At 41.5% G+C, this 18715-nt stretch overlaps 1 protein-coding gene across 1 annotated transcript; it reads right to left on the bottom strand.

Annotated features, from left to right (window-relative positions):
* Positions 1–1212: 1212 nt before the first annotated feature.
* GATM (glycine amidinotransferase) lies at positions 1213–18257 on the bottom strand. The gene is made up of 9 exons (XM_082735285.1): positions 18047–18257; positions 16331–16549; positions 8603–8798; positions 7544–7734; positions 6377–6514; positions 6038–6202; positions 4321–4384; positions 3721–3837; positions 1213–2248 (listed from the first exon to the last, which is right to left on the bottom strand). The coding sequence occupies exons 1-9, from the start codon at positions 18113–18115 to the stop codon at positions 2136–2138; spliced, it is 1272 nt and encodes a 423-aa protein (XP_082591411.1). The 5' UTR covers positions 18116–18257; the 3' UTR covers positions 1213–2135.
* Between the last annotated feature and the right edge of the window lie 458 nt (positions 18258–18715).

Below are 18715 nucleotides of genomic sequence, written 5' to 3'. Positions count from 1 at the left end.
GAAGGATGTAAGATTATGCTAAGACCTGAAATGCCCAGCATGTCATGCATGACGTCAGAAAAGCTCTCCCAATGTGGAGGACAATGCCCATCCTAATATGGAAATAAGCAGAAAAGCTGAGGAGAAAACCTGAGGGAGTGGACACTTGACTGCCTTTACTTGCTCTGTGAAAAATGAAACAGTAAGATCAGATAAGAGAACATAGTGAAGGTTTGGAATAGGCACTGGGGATAATGGGGGGGGGTGTATGTAGTAAAACTGCTGAGCAGTATTTAGACCTGGGAATATATATATGTATACCCTAAGTATGCCCTAGTCCACATGACTCTCTCCACTTCTTGAACAGGATTTGGCCCAGTGTAGAACTGATAGGTGTTCCTGTGAGGGGAGGGTGAGAAAGGACACCAGAATACAATGGAGCTAAAGGTGTTGGCAGGGGCACAGGGATAGGGTAAACCTATGGCTCATTTCAGAGCTCGTCTTCCCTACTCTCCGGCCCCCCCCCCCCATTTCTCATGAGTCAAAACATTTAGCGTCTTGAGAACAGATACTCTCTTCTCTGGGGCCTAGGATTAGTCCCATGTATTCAGAAAACATTTAGATATTTTTGAATGAATTAATTAATAAAATTTGGGGGCACCTGGGTGGCTCAGTCGATTAGGTGTCAGAGTCTTGGTTTCAGCTCAACTCATGATCTCAGGGTCGTGGGATTGAGTCCTGAGTCTGGCTCTGTGCTCAGTGTGGTCTGCTTGAGGATTCTTGCTGTCCCTCTCCCTCTGCCCCTCTCCCATGTGTGTGTGCGTACCCACTCTTTCTCTAAAATAAATAAATCTTTTAAAAAACTAATAAAATCTGACTCTGCTAAGCATTTGTGAATACACATATTAGGTTATTTACTAGGGATGAATGTATTATTTCAGAGCATTAAATTTTTGTCCCTAGAGCTACATTCTTATAATTTACCTATGCTTAAAATAATTGGGCTGAGGGGTGCCTGGGTGGCTCAGAGGGCTAAGCCTCTGCCTTTGGCTCAGGTCATGATCCCAGGGTGCTGGGATCGAGCCCTGCATAGGGCTCTCTGCTCAGCAGGGAGCCTGCTTCCTCCTTTTTCTCTGCCTGCCTCTCTGCCTACTTGTGATCTCTGTCTGTCAAATAAATAAATAAAACCTTTAAAAAAAATAATAATTGGGCTGATGCCAAACTCTAATGAAATCCATTCTGTAACATAAAAGTTTATTAGAATAAAAATACATGTACAATCCAACATTAAAATTATTTCACATTGCATATAGGTTTTACCTCCATTAGTTTTTTAATGCTTTTAAGTCTGTGCTTGAAATAATTTGCATATCTGTAAACCAAGCTTAGATTATAAAAAATGCAATATATCCATTAGACACTAGAGATCAAAATTTAGGATCAGAACTTATTGTTAACTAACAACCTATTGCACTAAATATTCTTTAAAATTTGGACAGAGAAGAAAGATTAAATCACTTGAAATGAGGTAAGTTGTATGAAAAGGTTTTTAGTAGCAAATAGCAATGTTGAAATAAGAATATTAAAAACATTCATGGAAAATACACTTAATATGTTTGCATAGTCTAGGTTATTTTTTAAAGACAAAAAATTAAAAATTACCAAAACTCCTCATTAGAAAAAGAGACAATTACCTGGTTCTGCTTAAGATCTTTGTATATTTTAAGTCTTTCTCTCATTTAGAAAAAAGAAATGATACAAACATTCACAAGTCTTAGAAAAAAGGAAAAAAATAATGAAAATTAGGACCAACATTTCAAGCTGCCTTTTGGAAAGAAAATTAGAAACAGAGGTAGATGGTTAAATATTAGTGGCCAAGTTACTCGAACAACTAATTTTTGTTGGTATACATTCACCAAATGTTTACACTTAAAGCCAAATAGTAAATGAATTTAGGAGGAGAAAGTAAGACCTAGCACAAGTTATTACCTTACATCAAAGAAAAGTAATAAAAATAAACCAGGCTTAAGACCCCTGTTAAGGATACGATTGTTTAAAGCACTACAGTTCATGCACTTTTTCAAGTGGGAGAATGAACCTTATCCCTAAGCTTCCTAGATTTCTTGGAGGCCAAGCCACCAGCACCGTCAGGCCCGTCAGTCAAAGTAGGACTGCAGGGTGCCTCGGCGCCGGACATCGCAGGTCCAGCAGTGGAAGCCTCCTCCCAGGGAATTGGCATTACGGATGCTAACCTTGATGGTACTGATACCTGCATCAAAAGAGAGACAGGTGGTCAGTTAGATGGATGCCCAAGAAGATTCTCCTGTAGAAAGTAAGCCCAAAGATAGATAGGAACCCTGTGTCTCTAATCCTCAAGTCTACCTGAACCCCAAACAGTCTTTCAACTGTTTTGTCACTAATTATATTTCATCTAACCTATTCCACTGCTAATATAAAGTCTTCACCAGACAGCAGACACGGTGAAGTCTATTTTGTTCTGCTGACAATTCTCAGGTCAGTGTCCTCAGTGGATTGGATGAGTGGGACAGGATCAACTTCACCACCTTAAGAAAACAATGGAACTGAGCTTGTATTTTTAGTATGCTGGGTTGGATGCTCATTCAGGTACCAAATCTATTCAGGCAAGTAGTTTAATCTGGCATCATTTGCACTGATGTGCTTGTGATGATGTGTATGGCCCAGTTAACCAACTGTATTTAGAAAGAAATCTATTGTGTTCAGCACAATGGGATTTTATTTTTTTATTTGTTTTCATTTTTGGGGGGTGCAGTTAACCAGCATATAGTACATCATAAGTTTTTTGTTGTAGTGTTCAACGCAGCATAACAGTATTTTAAAAAGAAAATCTATCCTCTTCCCTCAAAGAACACATTATTTTGAGAGGAAAGATAGCTCTAGAGTCACTAAAAGTTCCACTGGGGTAGTCAGGAAGGGAAGGCAGCAAGAGCCATTGGAAAAGACTTTCCCAAGAAAGTGAGACTGGGCAGGGCTTTGGGAAGTAAGAACAGAGTTTGCAAGGGGTAAGGAGTGGGCTTGGGATAAAGAGTGGACTTCTAAACACAAGTGTGTTTCCTGGTAGACAGATGTATTTCTCTTATTCAGATGGTCAGAGCTATTTTAATCCTGAATTGGAAAGGTTCCAGTTGTTGGATAAAGTTTGCTTTAACAAGTTCCTTGTGTGTAAATCATAAAATATGATGAATCATATATCTGGTTATTAATAATATTTAAAGTTGAGAAATAATAAAATCTTAATGGACAAAGAAACTGTTTCATGAAAATTAGGAAAAAAGTGGCATAGCATTAGAGATCATATCATTAGATTGGGCTCAATCTAAAATGGACAGGCCAGTCTTTTTCAACTGATAACACATTAAAGAGGGATGTGTCAAGGGGGAAAATCATTTCTTCTGGGTAATACACCTGAAATATGAGACATGAATCTTCATACATGGGCACCAAGAGGTTAGGTAAGTCACAGAAGATTGATATACTTATTGCTAAGGGATGTTTGAGGAGCCTGAAATGCATCTCCAACCCTTTGGGATTATGATTGTTAGAAATAAAAATATTGTGTATCTATGAAATAATAACATGGTACCTCTAAAAGGAATAGCAATTGAATTACGTAAATCATACATCAGACCTAGCGGTAATTTCTTTAGTTATTCTGATTTAATACTTTCATGCATGACGCCATGTCTTGTTTATTGTACATACCCAGTTTTTCAAACATCTTTTGAATTGGAACTTCATTGGCATCCACCATGACACGCTTCTCATCTAGCATTAAGACATTCATGGAAAGCCATTTGGATGACATCCAGAGTGGGTGATCTAAAAATTGTAACAACTGTTAAATCATGTCCACTATCATCTTTGGTTAAAGCAAGGCTTCCAAAATGAAGAATATTAAAGTGTCACTTCCATTCTTTCAGTAGTTCACGTTCCCTATGGAATTTTATTTTAATCTTAAGACAGTTTATCTATGAATGTTAGGATCCAATCTAGACTCAATCGATTCCTATTACACATTTGGATTTCACCTTGTTTTCTTTAAAAACTCATTTCTTGCTTTGTGATGTTGCTTTATGCTGATTTTTCCCATCTTCTCACTTGCATTGTGTATGGAAGGAGAGATTACAAACATAAGTCCCAGTCTTTTCTTGTACCTATAGGCCCAGGTGCAACCTTACTCCTTCCTGGGGAAACATTTTCTTTATTAAAGTACTAAAATTTGGGCTGCTGTCTATAGATGAAAGCTCTTCTTCAGTCACTGAAATACTCATTTTAGCCTGGAGTATGTAACAGTAAACATACCATCTGGGATGACTGGTATTGGAGGAGTAACTATGGTCCATCCTGCTTTCTTAAAAAGATCAATCTGCAAGACAGAAACAAACAAACAAACAAACAAACAAACAAAAACCCCAAGGAGGTTTAAATCTATATATGCTATTATTATCATTTGTAGTCTCTGATAGCTCCTATGATTAATAATTCTTTTTGAGACACTGACTTCTCAGCTGCCAAAATATAATTATATTTCCAAATATTTGGAGTGATTTTATCTGAATCCTAATTAGAAATGTAAAATAAAATGACCATATCACCAGGTTAAAGTTAAAAAAAAAAAGGTAACAGAAATGTTAAAGCTTTTAAAAATATTCTCATGCTTGGGACGCCTGGGTGGCTCAGTTGGTTGAGCAGCTGCCTTCGGCTCAGGTCATGATCCCAGCGTCCTGGGATGGAGTCCTACATCGGGCTCCTTGCTCGGCTGGGAGCCTGCTTCTCCCTCTGCCTGCCATTCTGTCTGCCTGTGCTTGCTCTCCCCCCCCCCCCCGATAAATAAATAAAATCTTTAAGAAAAAAATAAATAAATAAATAAATAAAAATATTCTCATGCTTTCCATCTTAAAACATGGAAGATACTTTCCTTGACAAATTCACATTAAAGAAAATGAAAATATCTCCTATCTATTTAGCTATAAGGAAACAAAAATGTAATGACTGTGTTAAACCCATAGTCCATCCACTTCATAGTCCATCAGTTTGCATCTCTACCATAGCATAAAGACAGGTATTAAGGATGTACTCCCAAAGAACCATAAATGTCCTTACTGACCATTATAACCCAGCCATTCTTATGTTCACATACTCACTTAGTATATCAATAAATTATACTAAAGTGAAAATGAATAAGTAATCTGGTCATTGGGTATAAATATATGGGATGGAAATAAACAGTGACATGGTAAAGTAGTCATTTTTTTAAAGATTTTATTTATTTATTTGACAGAGAGAGATCACAAGTAGGCAGAGAGGCAGGCAGAGAGAGAGGGGGAAACAGGCTCCCCACTGAGCAGAGAGCCCGATGCGGGGCTCGATCCCAGCACCCTGAGATCATGACCTGAGCCACAAGGCGCCCCTAAAGTAGTCATTTTTAAGAGGTATATTGCAGCCTAACAAATAACACAGAGTCACTCACCACCCAACTGGAAGTAGGAGGGAGGCAGCAGAGGCAGGAGGCTGCAGATGGTAGCAGACCAGCTGCTCTCAGAGACCAGTAGCTCTGCTCCTTCCTGTGGGTTGGGGCTGGGCAAAGGGGAACTGACCCACTGGAGAGGGAGAAAGACACCCACTACCCAGGGTCACTGTCCCACCATGCAGGGATCATTCTGTTTGCAGTTCAGCTGCTATGGGATCTTGGCTGCAAGCTGTAGGATAATAAACTCTCTTCGATAAAAACACACAGAGACACACAAACTGGAGGCTTTGCCTTAAGGCAAGCCTTAAGGAAAGTCAAAGTCTGATGACACTACACTAATTATCATGGCTACAACATACATCTGGGAGTTCTGGTCACCTTACAGTAAATCCACCACAAGCAATCCAATGTTTGATTCTCATAATGTTGAGCACCGCTGAATCCATCATTTACGACCATTAGGAACCATGGAAGTGCTTAAAATAAAAATGGTAGTTACTTCAGTTGGTAGACTCTAATGCTTCTCCAGAGTCTTAATGGCTCCCTTACCTGATCACACGGTCGGTCAGGGTTGGACAGCACAAGACCAGGTCCAATGATATTGAAGGTGGCATCAATATGCATTGGATTGGGGTCTTTAAAGGAGAGGATATGCACTCTGTAGTCTGGAGCAAGATGCCTACGCATCCATTCAATGCCCAGATAGTTTGTAACCTGAAAATGAAAGGAGGACATAATTCTATAAAGATTTGGTTCTACGTTTAGATAACTAAAAATAGGATGAAAATATTTTCATCAAAAAATACAATAATGTATAAGTAAATAATACAATAATGAATTAAAAATGTAATAATAAAGTGTGGAATTTAAGAGGCAGCTTTTATTAACCTGGCTTCTCTGTGCAAAAATATCTCTTCCAGCTCTAATGAAGTCAGCAGCATCAAAGCATGGCTCGAACTCAGTTGTCACAAATTTTCCCTGAGCAGCCAATTTGTGTCTGTCTTCTACTGAATGGATAGGGTAATTCTATTTGGAATGAGAATGAATACATACAAAGGAAATTACTTATGGGACATCCATTACTAAGAAAATTAATTCAACATCATCATTTCCCAAAATAGTACTACTGTTTTAGACTAAAACATGCACGGGGAAGAGGTAGGCCCATGCTAACTGAATCAAAATAAACTGACAACAAAAAACAAAAGCCCAAAACTAGGCATGACAGCAATTTCTTGATACTTACAAGAAAACGGTACAGCAATGGTAATGATTTTGAAAATATTCATGACTCATATTGATTTATGTAGCTATCTACAATAGTGACAGTCAACAGGATGAAGTCATTCTGTTATTTTAGAAAAGGAATTTGGTCCTGAGCCTAACTCATACCATCAAACAAGATGCCGTGCATCCCCTGCCAAAGTGGATTTGGTGTGTTGGAATGAATTCATTACTCATTTCTGTCTTTAAACACCTAGAAGTAATTTTGATCTTTTGATTCTTTCTATACAGCTTTGCTCAGTGGCAGTATCGTAGCCAATGAGGTTTATCCGAGGCACGATTATTGCTAATTGATTCTTTCTATAAATGATCAAGTAATAAGTGACCTAACAAGGGATATATACTTCCTTTTACTGTGAATATGGCCTGTAGACCCCCGCTGTTTTTTCAGAAGAAAAAGTTACTTTTCTGTTTCTACCAATGAATAGCTATGTCCCTTTAGGCAAGCTTTCCTCCCAGTAAGGGGAGGATTGATGCTCCTTCCTCCAGAGGGTTTTGTGAAGAATAAACAGGACTGACAATGTATAAAAGCATTTAGTTCAAGACCTAGCACATAATATGCACCAGATAAGTGTTAGCTATTACTATTACTGTTATTATCACAATATCATTTACCTTATTTTTATCATAAAACATTTTTTTTTTTAAATGCAGTTGATGTTCTCAGTTTCTCAAACACATACCAAATACAAGGTTTCAGAGAATCTCTATCTCATTCTCTGGATTATTGAGAGAAGTTACTAATAAGCTCACCTATAATTAGGGTTTTACCTGGTCATAAAGCTTATCACCCATTGTTGGCTTGGGAGCAGTTGTCCACTTGGCGCCACGGTGGAAGTAGTCTTTAATAATTGACCGATATGCACGGTACTCAAAGAAGCGGGCACGCCACGCCATGGGAGCCTCGATAATCTCATTGCCCACAACTATCAGGATGTCACGAGGCATCGCACCATATAAACCTATCAAACAAAAAAATTCCAGAACAACCTCAGTAATGCTCATTTCCAAGACAGAAGAATCTATATAATAGGATCCCATGTCTTGGTAAAAAAAAAAAAAATTACAGAAAATCTATAGGAATGTGAATTGATTTATATGCAAATGGAAAAAGATGGAGTGATATATACTAGATGATATAGACTAAGCTGTGATATATACTAGTGATATATACTAGATTGTTAGCATGTGTGGTGATGGCAAAGCTAGGAAAGGAAGGTAGGAAGGAATGAAGGGAGGAAGGAAGGAAGGGAGGGAAATGAAAGGAAAGGGAGTGAGGAAGGAAAGGAAAGGGAAGAGAAGAAGGAACAAAGGAAGGAACAAAGAAGAAATGAATAAGGTCCTTGTTCAAAGATATCTAGAACGACCAAGTTTTCACGTTTTGTAAGCTCCTTTCTTGCTACATAGAAACAGAGTTCTTCAGGGAGTATCAGTACCACAAGATAAAAATTGGGCCAAGGATCGTTTCTAGAACTGTGAATTAGAACACTGAACTCAGGCACAGAAATGATCTTGTAGCAATGTCAGTTAAAACTAAAACGGGAATGTTTCTGTTCCCCTCGTAACTTCTGTAAATGACATGGAATCCACTGTTCTGTGAAAGGAAATGATCATAAGGTTTAGAAAAACTGCTTCTTTCAAGAAGATTTTGATTTACAATGGAGTTGAGAATATGGACATCTTAATCATATTGAAAAGAACCAATCTGTTCCTAAGTAATCTTTAAAGTTTCAAAGGATTATTAAAAGAATCTCTGAGAGATTATCTGAGCTTTTAAGAAAGAAATTAAAAATTAAGACACTAGCAGTTGAGGTATCCAATATCACTTACCCGTAGACTCAAAATCAGGAGTTTTATACTTCAGTGACCAGTCAATGGGGTCAGGTCTCCTCACTGTCACTCCTTCCATTTTTAAAATATTGCACATCTCTTCAATTTCAGCAACAGCCTTTTTCAAATGATCTTTGGGAAAATGATGGCCTCCATGCTTCTGGTAAAATGGCCAGTACTTTTCATATGTGTTGGCCTACAAACAGGAGAAAGTAAGTGAAATACTTAATCAGGGAAAAATACAACTCATGATAAAGTCCTAGGCAGTGAACAAGGATTTCTATAACCTATTTTTTTTCTTTAAAAAAAAAATTGTATTTATTTGAGACAGAGAAAGAGAGACCATGAGCGAGGAGGAGAGGGAGAAGCAACCTCCGGCGGAGCTAGGAGCCAACTTGGGGCTTGATCCCGGGACCCTGAGATCATGACCTGAGCCAAAGGCAGACACTTAACTGATGGAGCTATCCAGGTGCCCCTGGTTTGTATAATTTAATGGAAATGAGATTAAGACTATGTCTTGTCTAGTGTTGATCCCCAGCACTGAGCACACTGCCTCTCTGAGAAGACACTCAATATTTGCTGAATGAAGAATTCTAAATTTTCTTGATGTTTTGAGACCTTTTGCACTGTTTGCCCACGATCTTCTGCCCTGCCATTCACAGCATGTCTGCCCTCAGGTGGGCTTGGAGTCTTCTCCAGTTTTTATTGGTCCTTCATAGTAAAAGCTTCATAGACAAAACAGGACATAGGGACTCCGTTAGTCTTAATTTCCGCTTTCCTAATGGCGCATGGAAGAGGAATGAGGCACAAACAAGTCAGCTGTAAGACAAGGAGCAGGGGACAACAGTTGGAAGGACTGTCACCCAAACAACTCCTCAGTCTCATATTTATTAGATACAAGGTAGCAACAAAGGAGAAGAAAGAAGGTTGTACAATAACCATAGGTCTAGTAGGTAAACAAGAAGGAATGTGAGTCAGATGTTGGTCACAAGTTTTAGAGGACTGGGTAAATAAGAAGAAGAGTAAGGTGTGTCTGGTCCACAGCTGGGATTTGTAGTTGTGCTAGCACACTTAAAGGGATTACCTTAACCGCAGGCTTTCTCTGAGGTACAGGAGACAGGGAAAAAGGGAAGCAGATGGTGTCCTGCCCTGAGCTGGCGGGTATCCCCAGCTGCTTGGCTTCAGGGCGTGTATCATCCCCTCCACCAGAGGCCTGCTGCTAGTACGTGTTTTCTCAAGGTCATCCTTAAGCAAGCTTATGTGACCAGTACAACTCCTCACTAAAGTTATATTTTGAGCAACATATTATTCTGAGGATGGTTACACTAAACGAAATCAAATAAGAAAACAAACAAAAGAGCCTAAGATAAGAGCACATCCGTACTTAGATAAAACCATGTGCTACCCATGCATCCCAGAATTCTATCTAGAAAACAGCACTGCAAGATACTCTGTAGGAAAATAGTACACTGCCCCCTTAAAATTAGGGACATATTGTCAAACAAACAAACATCGTCTTTGCTGCTCTTAAAAACCCATTACTGATTTTCTCATTCAACAGAATTAGCACTTTGCAAAATTGTGCAGTAGCCCAAATCTGCCTTTGCTACTTCCTAGCCTTCCCTGTAGACATGCCTCCCCTCCCCAGTCTTTCCAAGTTCTCCTACCACTTCAAGTCCTTTTGTCACAGAAGGAAGTGATCCCATAAATGAATTCACACACTTGGCAGCTGAAAAAAAGCGTAACATTTAGAAAGTGTCCAAGGGTGATGCGCATTTTAAAAAGACAACTGAATGAAAACCAGTTAAATGCTTTTAAAAAGGCTCGATTTGCTAAAAATGACTATTGAAATAGGGCAAGCCTAACAACTGTAAAATAATGGTTTTCAAAAATATAAAAATGTAGAAGGATTCTTCATTCAGATTGTTTAGCATGTTCCTAAGTTCTCAATTTAAAGAAATACACTGGGAAATGTAGACGATGTTTATGGATGTAATTTATCAAGGTAGATGAGGCAGAATTCCAATCAGAAGATCCGAACACTAGGAGAAAACTTGGGACTTTCATTAGAAGACTGGCAAAGTGATATGCATCCATATACTTTAAGTTTAAAATAATATTTAAAGGAGGTATTTAAGAAAAATATTCTTTATATCATCGATTAACTGACTACCTACCAGTCCTGATCATGTCAGGTAAGGTTTCCACACAAATCAGACAATTTCAGATAGTGGTTAAGGGAACTGGGTGATGAGATACAGTGTCTAGATGTCCAGCCCCGTAATGTCAAAGATGATGTCTTTTCCAGATTTTCTGTCTCTACTTCCGTTTCCACCTCAGTCTGATAAATATCAAACATACAAAGGCAGATCTGCCTCTTGTTAGTTCATTACCTAGGTTCACACCAGTAAGGCTGGAGCTGAGCCTGCTGGAGAAAGAATAAGAATCTGAAAAACATGTCTTTAACAAAAATGGAGGATGCCGGTGAGGCTCTAAAAATGGGCTGGCAAACTAAAAGTCCATGGCCATTTTTTTTTTTTCAAGTAAATACAAGTTTTATGGGAACACAGACACACTCATTCATTTACATATCGTCTGTAGCAGTTTTGTTTTGTTTGCACTATAGTGGCAGAGTTGAGAGGTGAGTGGTCATGACAGAAACGTGTGGTCTGCAAAGCCTGAAATGTTTATTATCTGGCAGAAAAAAGTTTGCTGATTCCTGTCCACATTATTGGCTAGTTGCTTTTCTTTTGAAGATCTATAGGAAAACAACAGGCTCAGTTTCTGGCCTGTGACAAATACCATCAGTATCAAACGATCGGTATTAATTCACGTAGTTTTTAAGATCAATCTACTCTTTTTAAAAACAAAAGCTTTCCACTGTTTCTCACTCCTAGGAAGTCCGGCAGCAGCCCCCAGAAGGAGAGGATAACAATGAGTCTTTATAGTCCTCTCAGACACATGGCGGTACTACTCCTCCATTCATCACTTTGCCCTTCTCATGCCAGGCACATCGCTTACAGTCCGCTAAAGGACAAGAAGCCTTTGAAACTTTAAAACTGGTTCCAGCAGATGCACAGCCATGCTGTCTTGCCGGACACAGTCCAAAGTATTCTGTGTAACTATGCAGAATGAAGCTGGCCTTGGTAAATAGGAACTAAGCTTTCCTGGGGGGGAGAAAATCTACTTGAACAGTGTGAGTTTCCTTGTGTAACTCATACTCTGTCTGGCTAAGGTTGAACAATGTCCAAATGATCAAGGCACATTATATTTTCTAAGACATAGTTGGAAATTATTTACACTTCCTTTGTAACCCTGCTAAATGAGTAAGCAATCATTTACAAAGTGTCTGCAAGATAAAAAACACTACGGTAAATTCTTAGCATATGATTTTAATAACCTGTTGCAGAGATATGGCTGCACTCCTGGAAACTTTATAGTCTTTAAGAGCTTAAAACCCTTTGGGTTCGTGTGAGGGCCGGGGGGTGAGGGGGTCAGTTGCCAAACGAATTTTAAATAGTCTTTGGAAGCTATGAAATATCAAGAGATATTTCATAGATAGATAGATAGATCCAGCCTCAAGCTTATAGTACATTAACCTTGACTGACTTTGTATCTTATAAAAGGTCCTTTCTTACTTATAAAAGATCCTTTCTTACAAGCTTTGTTTTAAACACAAAAGCAAAACAAAAAGCACATATTTGGTAGAAAGTATTCATTATGTTTTACAGAATAAAAAGCTACATAGCCTTTAAAAACTGTGCTTCCTGAAAACTATCGTCCTTACTCCCATAAAATTTCTGTAGCCTTTATATCTTCCAACCAATCTTATGCCTAATTGCTCAAAGCAGTTTAATACATTATTTTATCTTTCATTGTTCCCAAGATGATTGATACATCTGTATCATTTTTCATTAGTAAGGCCTTGCCTTCTGGGGGGTATGCATGTCTTTAATTTTCTCTAGTTACCTAGTTAAGCATGTGGCATAAAGCAGAAATAACCAGACAAATGAACGAAATCAATACTGCTAATACTAGCAATATCTACAATCATTGCACTTAACAGTGTACTTCTGTAATGTAAACCTAGATCCACACAACAGTAATGAAGTATGGTTTTGTCCCTTGAAGCACTTAGCATGCAACCTTTTACCTTCATATTTAATCTTGTTAGGTAGATAGCAAACCTCTTAACATCTTCACTTTATTGAGGCCCAGAAATCTGTGGAATCTTGCACAAGGTCAAAGAGCTGATTAGCCAAGACTAGTATCAAGCTTCTTGATCAAATACGTAATTCAGTCCTGGTCTCCTGACTTCAGCCCCATATACTTTCCAAAAATGACAGAGAACTCAAAATCATGTGTGAGAATCATGTCTGTTTCTATAAGATTACATAGCACCAAAGTCAACAGTTTTACAGACAAGTAAAATTTAAGCTATTGCTTGAATCTGAAATTTAACTTCACCCAATTAAAATGGTTAAGGGATGGGACTTCTTTTTAAGACAAGACTTAAAAAAGGATGCCTAGGTGACTCAGTTGGTTAAGCAGCTGCCTTCTACTCAGGTCATGATCCCGGTGTCCTGGGATCGAGTCCCACACCTTGCTGGGTGGGGAGCCTGCTTCTCCCTCTGCCTCTGCCTGCCTCTCTTTAATTTTCTGCCTGTGCTGGCTCTCTCTCCCTCTTTCTCCCTGACAAATAAATAAATAAAATCTTTTTTTTTTTTAAAGATTTTATTTATTTATTTGGCAGAGAGAGATCACAAGTAGGCAGAGAGGCAGGCAGAGAGAGAGAGGGAGAAGCAGGCTCCCTGCTGAGCAGAGAGCCGGATGTGGGGCTCAATCCCAGGACCCCGGGATCATGACCCGAGCCGAAGGCAAAGGCTTAACCCGCTGAGCCACCCAGGTGCCCCAATAAATAAAATCTTAAAAAAAAAAAAAAGACTTAAAAAAGAAAATGCCTTTTTAAAACACATGGATGATACATAAATTAATCTGTTCAGCAAACATCACATAACAGAACCAGAGGTAGTTTCAGAACAATTAGAACTTACGACTTTTTCTATTACACTCTCTTCGAGGTCTAATTAAAAGTCATTTTCTTCAAGAAGACTTCCTAACTCTCCAGCATTTGGTCATTGCTTTTTCCTTTACTTTTCTGGCATTCAATTCAACTGCCAGTTGGCTGGCATAAGATACTTAGCTTTAGTCTTTGTTTCTAGACAAAGATATCTCTCTGAACAGAAAGCAAGGTCTTTTGTGCTGATACCTCTGGAGCCCCAGTACAAGGTAGGCAGCATTTCTGCTCATGAGGGCAATGATGTAATGGAACTTATTTCCTTAATCCATGTTATAAATAATATTGTAAATAATCAGGAGGAATTTAAGTACATTGAAGATATATTTCGAACCCATGATTAATGGAAGCTCAGGCTGTGTCGCAATGTGGATGGCACTCCCTTATCTAAGATGAAACCTGAAAACCAAACCACAAAAGCCCAGCTTTAGGAATATTACACATAAAGAACACTAGGAGTTTTTAGGAGATATTACTTGTTGCCAGCGAAACCCTGGAAGGCTCTGGGGAAGGGACCATCAGATCTCTGTGGTAGCAAGAGGGGTAGGTTTAAACTACAGACAGGAGCAGTACAGGAACAGAGATGGAAGAGTCCTCAGTGGGAGCACAGTCATGATGGTTGTTTGGGGAACAGTGAGAAGTCGAGTTTGGCTGCTTATAGGGTTATCATATAAAGTCTGCTGAAAACCAAGGTGAAATTTTATTTGAGAGGGACCCAAACAAGAATAGACATCTGCTAACCTGCCATATTAACACACCTCTATGATGAGCCAATGATTGAAATGGGGAGTCCTGGAAAGGCAGATTAGAGCCAGATTGTGAATGATCTTGAATACCATGAGAACTTTATCAGAGGTAATGGTAGGGGACGATGGGGAAGGGGCGCCTGGGTGGCTCAGTGTGTTAAGGCTCTGCCTTTGGCTCCAGCCCTGATCCCAGGGTCCTGGGATCGAACCCTGCATCGGGCTCTCTGCTTGGCAGGGAGCCTGCTTACCCCTCTCTCTCTGCCTGCCTCTCTGTCTACTTGTGATCTCTCTCTCTGTCAAATGAATAAATCAAATCTTTAAAAAAAAAAAAGAAAAGAAAAGATTGGGAAATAGAGGAGTGATAGGATCAGGATGAGCAACGTGATCCAATTTTGGTTTAAAAATGCACTCTCAGGGGACGCCTGGGTGGCTCAGTTGGTTGGACAACTGCCTTCAGCTCAGGTCATGATCCCAGAATCCCGGGATCGAGTCCCGCATCAGGCTCCCAGCTCCATGGGGAGTCTGCTTCGCTCTCTGACCTTCTCCTCGCTCATGCTCTGTCTCTCTCAAATAAATAAATAAAATATTAAAAAATAATGCACTCTCGGGGCGCCTGGGTAGCTCAGTGGGTTAAAGCCTCTGCCTTCGGCTCAGGTCATGATCCCAGGGTCCTGGGATCGAGCCCCCCACACCAGGCTCTCTGCTCAGCAGGGAGCCTGCTTCCTCCTCTCTCTCTACCTGCCTCTCTGCCTACTTGTGATCTCTGTCAAATAAATAAATAAAATATTAAATAAAAAAGAACATCTACTTTAAGAAAACCTCTCTTATAAAAATAAAAATAAAAAGGCACTCTCAGGGTGCTTGGGTGGCTCAGTCCTTAAGTATTCACCTTTGGCTCAGGTCATGATCCCAGGGTCCCGTTCTGCAGGAAGCCTGTGTCTCCCTCTCCCTCTGCTGCTCCCCCTTCTTATGTTCCCTCTCTGTCTCTCTGTCAAATAAATAAAATCTTTAAAATAAAATTTAAAAAGCACTCTCACAGAAGCTGGAAGGTGGTTTGGAGAAAAGAACAAATGAGGGAGACCAGTGAGGGATTAGCTGCAATGGTCCAGGCAGTATATGTGATCCTGATCTAAGGCAGCAGCAGAGGGATGGAGGTAAGGACTTGTTGAATCTTGGACAATGGATGTAGAGGATGTGACTGAGGGAGAAGTCAAAGATGGCTCCTTGTTGTTTCAGTTCTAGTAAATAGAAATGCCAAAACTGGAAAGGAAGAAATGAAGAAGGGTCCAGTATAGCAGTGAGGCTGGCAGCTGATGTGCCAAGGAGTTTTAACACGTTGATCTGGAGAAAGATCTGGACCAGACTGGAAGTGGGAGGCGAAGCTGTGAGAAGAGGGCCAAAGTGAAATTCTGCTCAACAGTAACCTTACAGACAGTGAAGGAAGATGTGAGGTATAGGGAAAGAACTACATTTCCAGATGAGATCTGTCAGAATCTGAAGGAAGGAGTTATTTGTGTAAATAGTATAAAACACCAGGGTTGCCTGGATGGCTCAGTTGGTTAAGCATCTATCTTCGGCTCAGGTCATGATCCCAGGGTCCTGGGATGGATCCCCACCTTGGGCTCCCTGCTCAGTGGGGAGCCTGCTTCTCTCTCTCTCTCTCTCTCTCTCTGCAGCTTCCCCTGCTTGTGCACATGCTCTCTGTGTCAAATAAATAAATAAAATCTTTAAGAAAAATCAAACACCACAGGTATTTCATGTAAGATAATTAAAATCACCATTGGGGTTCAGAGGTCTGGAGTAAGCTACAGTGAAAGCAGCTATAGAGGAGAATGGGGGCAGAGGCCAGCCTGCAGAAGGTTAAGGAATGAACCACCTTCAGACATGTGAATACCCTTGCTTTACCTTCACCTCCACAGTGAATGGTGGAACACAGGCATTTTCTGCTCTGCCCACTATCACTTCTTCTAATGGGTCCCATTCGTTGTAAGAAGAGACGGGGCAGTCCTTGGGTAGAGGATCAGTGGCCTTATCATCAGCTGCACAGGAATTCCGGGAGGAAGCAGTAGCTGCCTGGGTGCTCTGGAAAGTTCTCTGCACCCACCGTGTTAAGGTTCTTCCAAGCTTCCAAGAACAAAGAAGAGATTATTGCATATTCCTATACAGTACTTGCAGGCAGGAGGAGATAGAATGAAACCCAGTATAATACAGACATTTAAAATCCTTTAGGAAAATGTAAATCAAGATGTTAGTTACTATATAGGTGGGTAGTGGGGCTATAGTTTTCCCTTCTTGTTTTTTTATAAATTATCTTTTCTCTATATGTGAATTGACATAACTCTTTAAAGCCCCTCATTAGATTCTGTCCTAATATCTCAGAATGGTTTTCTGCATTCAAGTTTTAATCAAGCTTTAAGCAACCCTTCCATAGATGATGGATCACCCCGTTCCTAGAAAACCACAGAAAGCTGCTCCATATCTCCCTGCCAAGTCCAGCTGGAGGAAGAAGCCTCCTTCCCCCTTCAGTGTTAAAAGTCACCAGTACTTTAATACTTTTTTTTTCCAAATGAAAATGTAGAAGCATATGTAAAGAGCCTTATCTTTCAGAATAATCAGCTTCAAACTAAAAATTCTGCATTGCTAACACACACTTCCCACTCTTTGGCACTTCAATTCTGAGAGTAACCAAGTGCCATCTGCTCCATTTCACAGATGGTCCATAGTATCCCAGCCATGATAGAATTAACCCAAGCACAAATTTATAAACCAGAAAAGAGAACTAAGAACTTACAAAAAGCCTTTTGAAAATCTAGGGCCTATAAAATCTACAATAGGGAGAGTCCCTCACCCCCCGCGCAAATCTCAACCACCACCCACACCCCACACCGCTCCCCTGAGCCCAATGTCGCTCCTACTCTGTTAAATGCCTTAGGAAGGAGGCAGGAAGGGAGCCAGGGTGGGGACCAAAGGAGGAAGGAGAGTGACAGCTGTTCTAGAAGCAGCTGCCAGGAGAGAGCCTAACTGCCCGGCTATTCCTGTCCCAGGAGCTAGGAGGTCTGCAGACGCACGCTTAGGAACCGGCAAGCGGAGGGCGGGGACCCGGCAGAAAGTCTAGGTACAGCCTGAACTAGCTCCAACTCCTCTCTGGTTTCGGGACTGCATGTTATTCTTGGAGTGGGCCTGCTTGCTCCCTCTCCATCCCAGATTCCCAGTTTGCCTCCTCTCCCGTCCATCCACGCCACACGAATTTGCCCGCAGGCTCCCCAACTCTATGCCCCATCCCCTGCACTGAAGCCCTATAATTCCATTCTTGTATTAAGAAGTGTCACTCGTCGGTCCCACACCCTCACCCCGGGCCGGAAGCCTCTCCGAGCAATCAGCGTCGGGCGGGGAGGGCGGCGCGCCCTGCAGTGACGGCCGGTGCGGCCCACGGGGTGTGACCCCAATGCCTGTCCCGCTTTCCCCGGAACCCGCCGAGCTCCCAGCAGCCAGCAAAGACTGTTGAAGCTGAGCTTCCAAGGGGGGCCCGAGGGACACTGTCATGCAAAGCTGTCTGGGGAAAGCGAGGGAAGGCGAGGGGGAGCGCGCGCGGCCGCCAGCCGAGGCGGGAGGCGCACGCACCCGAGAGCCGATGTAGTGCACCGCCTCGGCGCCGCGGCTCCCGCCGCGCAGACACCGCACCCGCAGCATCGCCCCGCGCCCGGCTTGTCCGCGAGCGGAATGTTCCAGGTGCTCGGCCGCGTCCGTCCGAGCCTCCCGAGGGCGCGCCAGCAGGCGAAGTCACGGCGCGCGGCCCCCGACTTTTGTAGGCTCGCCCCGCCCCGCCGCCCTCCGTGCGCGCCCCATTGGCTGCTGGGAACAGGTGGCTGGGCCCGGGGAGCGCAGGCCAGCGCGCCCCGCCGCCCGGAATTTAGGAACCCTTAGGGCACAGCGAGTGGCGCGGGGTCCAGCGCCGGTGTTTGCCTTTTTTTTTTTTTTTTTTTTTTAGTTTGTCAGTCGGCCGACTGGCTTCGGCTACCAAGCCCAGCCTCCGTCCGCCGCGGGAGGCCCACCCGTGCTTCGGGGAGGGGAGGAGCACGCGACTTCTGACGAAGGAAACTCAGTAGTACGTTAAATGTACATTGTTGGATGACGTGGGTAAAGCGTTAAGTACAGTTACACGGTTACGTTTGTCGGTATGCATTGACTCAGTCCCCTCATTTTGCAGTGAACCGAACCACCTAAAGTTTAGGTAGCTTCTTAAGGCAACACCGGGTTTGAGACTGGAGAAGCCTAAGTCTGGAATTCAGG

This window comes from Mustela nivalis, assembly GCF_964662115.1.
Source record: "Mustela nivalis genome assembly, chromosome: 6".
Lineage (NCBI taxonomy): Eukaryota > Metazoa > Chordata > Mammalia > Carnivora > Mustelidae > Mustela > Mustela nivalis.
The sequence above is the reverse complement of the archived record's forward strand: the minus strand, read 5'-3'. Positions and strand labels throughout refer to the sequence as shown.

Coding starts and splice junctions, on each gene's coding strand:
- GATM (XM_082735285.1), bottom strand. CDS start 18,115: ATGCTGCGGGTGCGGTGTCTGCGCGGCGGGAGCCGCGGCGCCGAGGCG. Junction 6,515..7,543: donor GTGATAAGCTTTATGACCAG/GTAAAACCCTAA, acceptor CATTCCAAATAG/AATTACCCTATCCATTCAGT. Junction 6,203..6,376: donor TTTTTGCACAGAGAAGCCAG/GTTAATAAAAGC, acceptor TTTCATTTTCAG/GTTACAAACTATCTGGGCAT.